Below are 13,288 nucleotides of genomic sequence, written 5' to 3'. Positions count from 1 at the left end.
TGTCCCACTACTCATCAGATTGGTTTCTATTCCCTTGGCCCTCCCCTAAGGAAGGACTCCTGTCCTCTCCTGAAAAGCACATCTAACCCACACCCAAACTTTTAAGGCCAAAATGGGACACTACATGTGACACCTGGCTGTATCTTGAATGGCCTCTCCCTGCTCTCCTCAGATGTGCTGGATTTCACAATAGCCTTTCTGGAAGCAAAAACCACCAAGATCCCCAATGCAGAAGTCTTCCTAGCTATATTTCACTAAAGATGACACAAGTTCCACCTACCATCTATGTGGTACTTTCCATGTGCCAGACAGCATACATATCTCTAGATCTTACAACAATCCAGGAGATGGGTCCTATAATTACCCTCTCTTCAACATACAAATAGAGGCAAAGATGGAAGTGTCCAGGAGCATGCATCCTCAGATAATTAGGACTTGAACTCAGATAGCTTGATCTTTGAACTCCTGCCTCTGTGATACCAACCACTCTACCCAAGGAGGAAAGGAACACACCAAGGTTCCCAGTCAAACTCAATCAACAGATGGTACTGCACCTGAAAACCACAGATGTATGCAGCCTCCTGCCCTCGGGAGTAGCCAGCCCACCTGCCTGTATAGAAGCAACAGGCTGGGCAGCAGGTCCCAGGACATCAGTATGTCAGTCCATAGCTGTTTGCCTGGTTGACCTCAGAGAAGCAAACATATTAACAGTGGACAGTGATAAAGAACATTTCATAGCCACTAGACCCTGCCTTTCTCCTTCTCCTACAGGGTAGAGAGCATCTTGTCTTACATCCTACAGACTTAACAACCCTATTCATTGGTACTCAGTGTTCCACTTGTGGCTGGTCTGGCTGTCATCTCATGCACAGTTCTTCCTGGCCTGCAGTCTTGGTTGCGGCCACACATTTCCCACTTCTACGCCTCCAAGCATGGGGCCTGGAAATCATAGTCTCTTAGCTCTCAGAACAGTCCTAGCCTGAGACTTGTAGACCTATGCCTCCTGACATCCTCCTGACCGGGGGCAGTCTGGGCCAGCTCAGCTCATACATGAGACTCCAGACATAGCCTTGATAGTTTATGCCATCTGTGCAGCCTCCCAAAGTACTTCCACATGTAGCCCCTCCTAGGTGGGTGTGGGTAGCCATCTGGCTGTCCCATGTCCTGTTCACATTTGGTCACAGTGAATCTGGCCTTATGAGCAGGTCAAGAGGAATTCCTCTGTTGCAGTGAGTGTCGAAGCGGAGGGACATTTCATGATAGGAGGAGAGGCCTCCTTGTGTATATCTGCCTTGAGCCTAGCAGATCTGGGAGTAGCCCAGAGCTTGGAGAGGCAGCTCATTCCATTCCTAGGGAATGGAATTCAAATTCCCTTCTGGAGCCATGTCATGACAGAGGCCTACATGCTAGTTATCCCAATGAGGGGAAAGGATTACATGCACAAAGTCTCCGCTAAGTGCAGAATGCTGAGCAGGCACCAGGCCAAGTGTGCCTGCAGGGGTTTAGGTCTGTCTTTTTTCCTCAGGAACCCAGAGCCAAGCAGCCCCTGTTCATGGATCAAGGCAGTGAAGGACTGTACAGGGGACACATGTAGAGGGATTAGGACTGATATCTAGGAAGCAGAGATAGAGGTAAGGGACAGCTAATCATTTAGCCTGAAGGCCTGACTGCCTAACCCGGGGCTGGGGAGAAGTGCTAAGTGGAGAAGAGTACGCTTGGCAAGGTGCCACCTTCATGTATCTTTTCAGCATAAATAATAGCTGGCAGACAATATCTGGGTGGGGAGTGTGAGGAAGCAGGTGTGCCCACAGTGTGAAGTGAAAGCAATGGCAGCCTTCTCAGCAGTGGCTACTGTGAAGGTACAAAATCTCTGCCAAGAGCTTCCATGTCTAGCTTTCCTTTTTAGAATGCTCTGACAGATGAGCACAGACACAGGTAGAAGGACATTCCCCACAGCACTACCTGTAAAAGGGGACACAGAAACCACCTCAGTGATTAACAGCTGAGGCACAGCTGCACAGATCCGCACATACCTGCAACAGCCAATAAACTGCCCACATCTATGATGCCGCAGGGTCACCAGGAAGGAGTGAGGCGTACATTTGCTGCCCCTGAGCAGGACCTATGACCCCCAAAAGGGAAAGGCACAAAACAATAGGCATAAAGTGCTCCCCATTCAGTTAGGGAGTTTGTCATCATGTGCACCCCCACCGGCACTTTCACTTGTGGGTGTGGATGAGATATCTGAGTGCCCAGGCTCCTGGCTGTAGCTCCTCTGAGAAAGAGCAGAGGAAGAACATAATTTTCACTTTTTACTTTACAGACTTCTTTTTTACTGTAATATCTTTATAAGCAATGTGTTAGTTCTGTAGTTTTTAGAGGAACGAGTAGGCGCCTCGTGCCATTCTTGGACACAGCCTTTTTGGGCAGCCACATGGAATGGACGTTTTTCTCACTTTCCCAAGCAGGCCTTAGGGCCTCTGCAGGCCTGGGCAAACCACAGGGTAACAATCTTCTCCTCTTCCACACCCTAACCTGTCACACACACACACACACACACACACACACACACACACACACACACACACACACACACACACACTGTCCTTCCTTAGAGAGCTGCAAAGCTAGCTCATCATCTTTCAAAGTGGCAATCACTTCCTTGGCCTATAGAATTTTCTCCTCCAAATCAGCTTTTGGGAGGAGCTCAGTGCTCCCTGCAGCCCTAGGGGTCAATCTTGGTCTTCTGTGTGTGGAGAGTAGTACGTGATTTTTATCCCAATATAGATTTGGCAACAACTATAGTCATAAGACTTTAGTCAAGTTGTTGGCTGAAGCCACAATTTCTTGGGAAGGTTCAACTTTGGGGCAGAATCTACTTCCAAACTCTTTCTGTGTTTGTGGCAGGTCTTGATCCCTTGACACCTAGCTTTTCTCCACTAGACTACCAAGCACATGATAGCTAGATTTCCCTAGGATGACTGACAGAGTAGAGAGTCAGGAAAAGCAAGTGCTCTTTGTAGAAGAGACAGTCTTCTAAACTCATCTCATCAATGAGTTGTCTTTAACATGAATCTTATTTATACTCAGTAGCTATGAAATGAGCTAAAAACAGTGCCTCCCTTAGAGGAGTATTAGAAGGACTAAATGAGATACTTGTACATGAAATGTTGTCATAAGGTAAAAGAACTGACTTGAATTACTGTACTCCCCCCACCCCTGGCCTTTTTTGTTGTTGTTGTTGGTACTAGGGTTTGAAGGTTTGAACTCAGAGCCTTGTGCTCCCTTGGCTTGCTTACTCAGCTAGCACTCTACTACGTAGCTTCAGCCCAGCTTTTTGCTGGTTATTTTGCAGAAAGAGTCTCTTGGACTTTTATGACTGGGCTGGTTTTCTTTTGGGGGGGAGGACAGGGGTCCAGTCGTGGGACCTGAACTCTGGGCCTGGGCGCTGTCCCTCAGCTCTTCAGCTCAAGACTAGTGCTCTACCACTTGAGCCACAGCACCACTTCTGGCTTTTTTCTTTTTGCTTATGTGGTGCTGAGGAATTGAACCCAGGGCCTCATGCATGCAAGGTAAGAGCTCTACCACTGAGCTACCGTCTCAGCACCTGACTGGGCTGGTTTTGAACCACAATCCTCTAGACCTCAACCTCCTGAGTAGCTAGGATTACAGATGTGTCATTTCACCAGCACTTGGCTAAATTACTGCAATGATTATTGTTGTTAAGTTTCCAATTAGAGTTCCAAAGACTAAATGAAGTCAGAGGATAATTGGCATCTTAGTAAGAAAACAGGTTCTTGCTATAAAAATACAAAGGAATAAAGTTCTCCAACTCTGGATAGCAAGGCCTGCCTCAGGGCTCCTTTCCTGATCTCTGTATATTCTTGCTAATGTTTATCTCCATGGAGACACAGATGTGAAATGGAGGATGCACTAGTTATGTTTGGGTGGCAATCCAGCTAGGAGCATGACTCTTGAGCTAAACCTGGTCTCTGCCTGATCTATGGTGTTGGGTAAGTTATGTATAGGTCAAATTGTGGGATTTTTTATGCATAAAATGGAGATGAAAAAGTAACACCTATTGGTCTAGTGTATTGTATGCACTGAGAAAGACTATAAAGTCCTAGAGAAATGTGAATTTTAAGGTAACTAAGATTACACAAGTAAAGGCATTCTTTTCCCTTCTGGAAGGGAAAGATTCAGAACTAATTCAGAATTAATCACTCTACAAAATAATGGGGACACTTCTTGCCTTTTGTATGTCACTGAGATCATTCTAATGATTGAGAACATGTTTGAGCCTGGGGTCTGAGGGAAGATTTTCCCTTCTAGTTGGATTCCAGAGAGGGCTGAGTGCCTTGAGTTAGGGAAATTTGAGTTCTCTTTTTTTTGGGGGGGGGGGGAGGGGGTCCGGTCGTGGGGCCTGAATTCTGGGCCTGGGCACTGTCCCTCAGCTCTTCAGCTCAAGGCTAGCGCTCTACCACTTGAGCCACAGCGTCGCTTCCAGCTTTTTTTCTTTTTGCTTATGTGGTGCTGAGGAATCGAACCCAGGGCCTCATGCATGCAAGGCAAGCGCTCTACCACTGAGCCACCTTCCCAGCCCGAGTTAGGGAAATTTGATAAGATGCTCTCCTGGGCTAAGTCCAGCACCTTGTAGCTCATAGCCATTGTGGAAGACAGGAGAGAAGGGTGTGGCCTATGAACTGGGGCAGGCAGGCTTGCCAGAACCCAGGCTAAGGCTCTCTTGGTAACACTGACATTCCCTTGTAGATACCTAAGCTGTGCTGCCCCCATGGAGAAAAGAAGACGGGCTCTCTACAGGGCCAACTAGAGAACCTGGCTGGAAAGGCAGGAGGCAACCAATCAACGATGTGGTACTCAGCAGAGGCACCAGCAACAAGGAGTATTCCCGAGGGATCTTTGAAAACACATGGGGTAGGGAACTGAGAAAAGGCTGGATTTCTTGCATGTGGAATGACATTGTTTTTCAGCTGAACATTAAATGAAAGGACTACTCTAGACACTAGCCAACTTGAGGCCAGCTGGGTAACACTGATGTGGATACTGTTAGATTTGGTCCAGGGATGGCCACCCCCACAGAAAGGGCAAGAGCCCCTCAAGATGCCTACCTTAGCAACTCAGGAAGCAGAAGCCTGGCACCGGTATCATCTGCTTCATCCCTCCCTCATCCTCACTCCTTCACTTCTGCTCAGATGCATATCTGGATTCTCAAAGCCCAAGTGCAGGGTGTGCTGTGCTCATGGACAACCACCCATGGCTTTCCTAGACTCTGCTCTAATAAATGTGTGCAAAGCTCTTCCCACAGCCCAACACTTTCTGAACTACAGTGATTCACCATAGGCTTATACGTGATCCCTTAATTGCTCTTCTGTCCTCCCACCAGACCTGGATACACTCACTGAGCTGCAGCCTCGATGATGGATGCAAAAAGCAAATCCAATCCAGTTGTGCCCTTGCTTAAAACCCTTCCAAGCTCCCTGCTGCCTTTGGTCAGGTCAGAACCTGAGCTCCCCACTCCCAGTGTTCAATCCCTCCCTTCCACACCAGCTGCTTCTCACAATACCCTCCCCCCCCCTCATTCTCCATTCTCCAGCCAGATTTTCTAGCAAACATGTTTTCCCCACTTTAGGATTCTTGCATAAGCTGTCATCTCTGTCAGGGATGCTCATCTCCCTACTTCTGTATCCAGCTTTCTCCAGAAAACCCTTCCTAGGACTCCCAGATGGGGTGGGGCGCCCTTTATATGTTCTTTTGCCTTTCCCTTCATAACACTTAGCTCGTATCTCCTTCCTTCTTCATGGACGGTGTTTACAGCTGGACTGTGAGCTCCAGGAGGAAGGTAGTGTGTCACAAGTATCCTTGAACGTTCAGTGGGGAGAGTGAGAGAACCTGCTATCAGGCGAGGCCTGGTGCAGCTGCCTTCAGGCTCAAAACAGGAGATCTTCACTCACCTGGCTGTGCTGGGGGCTCTGGGACATTGGAGTACATTGAAAAATGCCCACTTCTCTTTGAAAGTATTTTTAGATACCAGACAGTTCAACCTTGTATGTTTAATATTTCCAAAACTGGATTTTGTTTTAAACTTTAGAATTCTTAAATTTTTAAATTTATTTATTGTTATTTAAAGATGATGTACAGAGGGGTTACAGTTACATAAGTCAGCTAAAGAGTACATCTCTTTTTGAACAATGTCCTCCCTAAACTTCAGAATTTAGATTTGAAAATAAAAGCCTTGCTTTTTAAAAAGAGAAAAGATTGTTTGTTTAAAGGAATGGCTTAGGTTTTAGAAATTTCCTTCACATTTTAGAGGTCTGGGTAAATGTACCAAGAATGTCTAAATATTTTCTGCTATTCAAAACTATCGGGATGCCTAATTTTTTATTCCTTGAGAGGTCACAAATTTCTACACTGCTATGATACTTTTAGAATCACCTCTAAAGCATTTAAAATCCATCACATTCCTAATTTTATTTAGTTATTTCCTGGAAGGAATAATAAGTAGTGAAAACCAAACACCTCCTAAATCAATCTATTTAGAAAGTAAGTAGCATAGCCATTCTTCAAAGACCTTTGCCTGCTTTTGCTATCATTTCGATTGGAATTGGATGTTTTAGGGAAAAGCTATAATAAAATTAGACACAAATAGTTGGCCTATTTCCCAACAGTATCTTCACACTTACAAGTAATTTGGAAGATACTGATCCAAAGAAACTCTTATTTTTTTAAATGCAATGTTTTTTTCCCTGTGTTTTTTAAATTAGGCTTCACAAGGAACTCAGGACACCAAAGTGCAGCCAACTGGCCCTCTGCTAGGCAGTAAAGTAGCTGGGGTACACACCCACACGGAAGGTCAGACAACCACAAGGACTTCATGGGCATCTTCACTGGGAGGTCTAGGAACCCAGCTCGCATAGAACCTTCAAAGAGGGTTAAGAGAATCCTTACAGAAAGAAAACCCATGTTTGCCATTGGAGGTGAATACCTTCTGAAGCAGTGAGCTGAACTGTGGCATCAGCTGATCAGCTTTAAATGTCAGAGACTGACCTAAAGTTCCTCCTAAGAGTAACTCCCTCCCACTCTAGGAGGAAAAGCCTGCAGGGAGAACTTTGCCAGAGAAAAACAAATGGCTTCAGACATTTTTTCCTATATTGTACTTTCCAGGAATTATGTAACTGCTTCTCCTTAAGATAAACAAATCCATTCTGGGACAGGTTGGGTTTTCAAGAGGAATTCAGGATTGAAACCTCAAGCTGGGTTTGAGCAGGGTCTATCCATGACCATCAGACAGCAGGTGATGCCCCCATCTCCACCCCAAGCTCCCTCAGGACAGATAGAGTTCTTGCTTTGTGCTTTTTTATACAAAGTGGAACCTCACAGTTACCACCCCTCATACAGTCCTAAAAGGAAGCAGTTAAGAGTCCAAGGACCTTCTGGACTCTACTCCCTCCAAAGTATACATGTCAGGGTTGCTCTGCAATACAGAGACAAATGCTACATTTCTTCCAAATGGGAGCAGGCAACTGTCATGAGAAAGAATAAAGGGAGAGAACCACAGGCTGGGCTCACTCAGAGCCATATCAGGAAAGCCAAGCAGGAGAGTCCAGGACTCCAGGATGCTCTGTGAAGCACTTGCCAGGGAGAGGCAGCTGGGATGACGTGATCTAGGAGAAGGAGAGCTGTATCTATCCCGGCACTGAGTGGCAAGAGCGCAAAGGCCAGGGAATGCTGACCAATGACCCTGGAAACCCAAAGTAGCACTTCTTTGTGACCCAACAACAGAGAACATCACTAAAAAAAGAAAAGGCTCGAACAGATGTCATTCACTTCAGATAATACCTGGTCACCCACAATTCACAAATGGTAGAAAACATACAGAGACAACCACATGGAGGGATAGGAAAAAATGATCTGCACAGCAGAAACAGGAAATCTGAAGAGGTAGTGTCCAGAGTTTAGGGCTGATAGCTAGACCATCTGGACCTGGACCTGGCTTTATCATTTTCTGGTTATGTGACCCCAGGCAACCTCTCAGTGCCTGTGCTGTTGTGAACATTCAATGAGCTTGTGTTTTCAAATGCCTAACAAAATGCTAGGCACAGAGGGCAGCCCATACCTGGCAGCTCTCATGAGCATTCTTGTTAGAGAAAAGAAGCCATTGTTAACAATCCTGGATCACCTCCACTAATTCAGCCATTAGACAGAAGTGGGTATAGTAGTACACACCTATGATCCCAATATTCAGGAGGCAGAGACAGAAGGATTTCAAGTTGGATACCATGCTGGGCTACATAGCAAGACTCTGTTTGTTTGTTTTTTAAAGGAACAAATAAAAACATAAACAAAAGATGGCAGCAAGTTAGTCTCACTCTGTACCACAATCCCATCCCTTGATTGATAGCCTCTTGTAAAGTTAGGATGGACTAACTTCTCTCAACCTGAAATGGGGAACTGACAGCCATCAAGTAGAAAGACGGTGTTGTTTTGGCAAGCTGAAGAAAAGAACAAGGAGAGGGTGAGAAAGTATGAAAAAAGAAAGCACAGAATGCAATTTAGTTCAACTATACAGCATAAGAATAAACAAATACGAAAGAGTTATCTACCATAGGAAAAGGCAAGGTCCAACTACATGCTCTTTTCAAGTATCATGCCTAAAACACAGAAACTTAAAACATTAAAATCTAAAATTCAATGAAATATAATTTATAGGATAAAAATGGAAAATAAGATATCACACAGAAAAACTGAAATGACAATTGCAGAATAGTAGAGTATCATTGAGAATGTTATATACCCAAACATGTAGGATGCAACAAAAGCAGCAATTATAGGAAAAAGGATAGCCTTGACTATTTTGCATATTAAAGTGAGAAGAATTACATATATTCCATACTGTATCAAATTCATATTTCATTAAATTTAAATGTCATCTATTATGAGGTATATCTTTCGTGTATCACTAAGAAAAAGTGCTGCCAGTTAAATAATGTTAGAAGGTGTTATCATCAATTGAAAGATGCATCCTCCTTTCAGAGGTGCTAATAAAAGGTGTTAGAAAAAAAGAATAAAAAGACTTTACTCCCTAAAATTAATATAACCCTAAGGCCAAAACTCTAAGCAGTTTCCATTTATCAAGTTGGCAAAGAAACAAAGAAGGAAGAGAAGGAGGGAGGGAGGAAAGGCACAGTGTGCGTGTGGGAGAAAGATGATTTCATCTCCCTCTAATGAACATGTGAGCTGACACACCTTCCTGGAGAGCATTTTGAAAATGTACATGAAAACACATATTTGTGCACGAGTTTGGTTCTGAACCACAGTTTGAGGAAATTATCACAAGGCAAGGTAATAACAAAAGAGTTTTTGTGACAAAATTTTTACTACAAAAAGTACAGAAATAAGTTAAGTGGCCAATATTAGAAAGCAGAATCAAGTTTGACAAGTCCATCTGATGGAGTCACAGCACGGAAATGAAGATGATAACGTTAGGTGTGATGATAGAGTGAATGTGCTTTGGATCTGCACAAATGAATGGCAAGGAGCAAAATACTTCAGGTGGGATAATGAATGGGTAATATTTTTTTCTTTTCCTAATTCCTTACATTAAACATATACAATTTTCTAACCAGCAAAATCTACCCAGAATATCATGATCCAGGATACCAGAAAGAAGACACTCGCATATCTATGTTCACTGCTGCACGATTCACAATAGCCAAGTTATGGAAACAGCCCTGATGCCCTACAATAGATCAGTGGATCAAAAAATGGGTACCTACACACAATGGAATATTACACAGCCATTAGAAAGAATAATATTGTGTCATTTGCAGGGAAATGAATGGACCTAGAACAAATCATTTTAAGTGAGGTAAGCTAATGACACATTGTGAATAAGACAAATGGCACATGTTTTTTCTCATATGCAGAAGCTAGCTCTAAAATACACTGGGACATTCACACACAGTGAGACAATCCTTAGAGGAGGAACACAAAGGTGCAATGCCTCTGTGCCTCTGATCATATAAAATAATATTTATCAAGCCAGGAGCTAGTGGCTCACACCTGTAATCCTAACTATTCAGGAGGCTGAGATCTAAGGATCGTGGTTCAAAGCCAGCCTAAGCAGGAAAGTCCATGAGACTCTTATCTCCAATTAATCACAGAAAAAGCTGGAATTGGTGCTGTAGCTCAAGTTGTAGAGTCCTAGCCTTGAGTAAAAAGTTGCTCAAAGACAGTGCCTAGACCCAGAGTTCAAGCCCCACAACTGGCCAATAATAATAGTAGTAATAATAGTAATAAAATTTGTCAAAATGAACTCCAGGACATGGAAACAAGAGATTTTTTTCCTTTATTGTTGTTTTTGTTTTCTTTTTTTGTCTTGTTTGTTCATATATCTGTCTTTTGGAGGGTAAGGGGAGACACAGGAGTGGAGGGAACAAATGCAGCAGTACTCAGTAGAAACTATGTAGAAAATGAACTATACGACTTGTGAGTAGGGACAGGAGGGAAAAACTGGGAGAGAGTGAGGGAAGGGGTGACACTGTCTAAAAAGAAATGTACTTATTGCCTGACTTATATAACTATAATCCCTCTACACATCACCTTTATAATAACAATAAAAATTTCAAAAATCAGTTGATACTAGAATTTTACTTGTACAAATCTTATGAAACATGCAAATAGCACTCAGAGAACCAGAACGCAGGTTTGCACCTGGGTTCCCATCGCTGTGACCTGTCTGGGCTATACCCTAGGAGGCTGGGGTTCACAGATCACATATATAAGATGCATAATATCCCTTGTTTCTTCCTCACAGCTGGGTTTCCAACCCAGGGAAGTATAAACAGTATGTTCCAATCCAAGAAGCCAACCAGTTGCCTCTTTACCCAATGATCCCTGCTGCTTCCTGGAAATTCCTCAACTAGAAACTGTAAAAACATCTTAATTGGCGCTGAGCATGTTTCTTAAAAAAATAATAATAAGCCAATTCAAACTCTTACCTAGATAGGGAATGCTGGGCACCATCTTCAGGCTTCGAATATATTCCCGAGTCCGTTTATAATTATCTTCCTTGGACATCAGGTAGTCTAATTTCTCAAAGGTGGTCTTGTCTTTTCTATTCAAAAGCTGGAATAAGAAGAAATTATAGAGCATAAGAGAGAAAAGAAATAAAGCAGAGAAGCTAAAGGGAGAGGAGAGCTGTGAGCAAAGAACAAAAAAGAAACATCTTAAAGGGTATGGTGATGGTGTGCCAATTCCTGGTACAAATCAAGATGTTAAAAGGCTGCTTCATGTGGAGATAGGAAGTTTCCTAGCCTCAGGCTTGTCATTTTTACAAACTCTCACATGGAAGGTAACCACCACATTACCTAGCCAGGCCCCCATCCCCTACAGTACTGATCTCCCTCAGGTACAGAGACTCAACCTGAGCATGGAACTCAGAGAGTGAAGCTGACAGCTCAAGGTCACCTGGAGACTATATTATAGGTATACCAGGTGTCTTTCCTTGAGTTCTACCACTTCCCCCACCCTCCATTGTGGCAGAAGGTGCCAGGACCTTTCATGTGACTCACATGAACACAGTGAGAACAGTGCTCCAAACTATGCTGTCTTCTTCAGAGTCCCTAGCACCTACCTATGTCATATTTCACTAGGTAGGGTATAATTTTTAAAAAAGGACAACTTTATCTTCCACAAGTAGTCATCTACTGATTGATCTAGTTAAGCACCCAGCATGAGGAGGTACCCACAGCCAGTGAGGAGAGAAGCAAGTTTCTTGGAGAGTTATCTTGCAGAGGCATAAAGTTGGTGACCTTGGAGAGAGTGTGGCTCAAGGTGTACACCAAGTCTGGGAAAGGAAGGAGTAGAATTCAAAACTCCTAGGAAGGGGCTGGGAAGGTGGCTCAGTGGTAGAGTGCTTGCCTTGCATGCCTGAGGCCCTGGGTTCGATTCCTCTGCACCACATAAGCAAAAAGAAAAAAGCCGGAAGTGGCACTGTGGCTCAAGTGGTAGAGCGCTAGCCTTGAGCTGAAGAGCTGAGGGACAGGGCCCAGGCCCAGAGTTCAGGCCCCATGACCGGACCCCAAAAAAATAATTTAAAAAAATCCTAGGGACCAAGACTTGATGTGAAGGACTTATGTTGGTGGGAATCCTGCATGTCCCAAGTCAAGGTCCAATACCAGAAATAGCGGCAGGTCTCCCCAAACACAATGACTTTAAGAAGGGAGTCCCAAGACTGGGAGGCTGGACTTGGGAGGAGGGACTAGGGTGGCCACTGGAGACCAGGGGGGCTGGCTTTGTCACACATGTGGTTGATGCTGGCAATGCCCTCAAGTCCAGCTGCCAGGGCCAGTGCTTCTGGAGTTGGTGGCTCAGGGCTAAGCCTTGACTAAGCATCCTTGACTAAACTTCATCTTGAAAAATCTCTATAGTCTGTGCAAGGACCTAGACCAACAGACTGTGGAACAGACTGTGTTCCAATGCCCCACCTTGCAGCAAGGCCAAGTGGAACAATGACTGCCCAGCACTGGGGGGAACTACAGCTCCTGGGACCTGGGTTTGAGGATCCCCAGGCAGCAACATCCAGGCTGCTTTGGCCAGGCCTTGCTTAATTCCTCCATGATCTTCATGAGACAGCCATGAGATCAACCCTGAGACAGCCCAGTGTAGACAAGCAGTGATAGTCTTTCAGAGAAAAGGTAGAAGAACAATTGAAAGGAAGTTTTCAGTGCTGAAAACAATGGAGATCTTTTTTTTCCCACTACAAAAAAAAAAAAACACAAAACACAAAAAACAGGATACATCAGAGTAGGATGCTAGCAGATGCTAGGAACAGCAGCTGCTTAACTGGCTTGTTAATTTGAGGCTGTAATTCATTACAGTGACAAATGGACAGGAAATACCATCTTGAATTAGCTGTTTGTAAACACTGTTGTAAACAATCCATCTAATCTTTACAAAGCCTAGAGGGAAAGGATCCAAGACTGTTGTCTCTACTTCAGTTTCATAATCACAAGAATTAGGTGATTTGTCTGTACATACTTGGGAAATTTGATTCAATAGAAAAATGAGATATGTTTTATAGCAATATGGTAAATGAGTAGAGACCATGAACCTAAATAAGTTGCCATCAAGATAAGTGTCAAGAAGAGATAGAGAGGTGGCATTTGAAATGATCACTTAAGAATGACAAAGTCACTCTGGCACCAGAGACTCATGCCTCTGAATATCCTAGATATTCAGTCAGCTGAGATCTGGAGGACTGAAGTTG

General features: G+C 44.0%; 1 protein-coding gene across 3 annotated transcripts in view; it reads right to left on the bottom strand.

Annotated features, from left to right (window-relative positions):
- The window catches only part of Ralgps1 (Ral GEF with PH domain and SH3 binding motif 1), a 242,208-nt gene that overhangs the window by 126,721 nt on the left and 102,199 nt on the right, over positions 1 to 13,288 (bottom strand). For all 3 annotated transcript variants that reach the window (XM_042680986.1, XM_042680987.1, XM_042680988.1), the window contains exon 8: positions 11,019 to 11,145. In XM_042680986.1, the coding sequence (XP_042536920.1) occupies positions 11,019 to 11,145 (127 nt within the window). The remainder of the gene's footprint in view (positions 1 to 11,018; positions 11,146 to 13,288) is intronic.

Source organism: Dipodomys spectabilis, unplaced genomic scaffold, assembly GCF_019054845.1.
Source record: "Dipodomys spectabilis isolate Male_0828 unplaced genomic scaffold, ASM1905484v1 ptg000067l, whole genome shotgun sequence".
Taxonomy (NCBI): Eukaryota; Metazoa; Chordata; class Mammalia; order Rodentia; family Heteromyidae; genus Dipodomys; species Dipodomys spectabilis.
The sequence above is the reverse complement of the archived record's forward strand: the minus strand, read 5'-3'. Positions and strand labels throughout refer to the sequence as shown.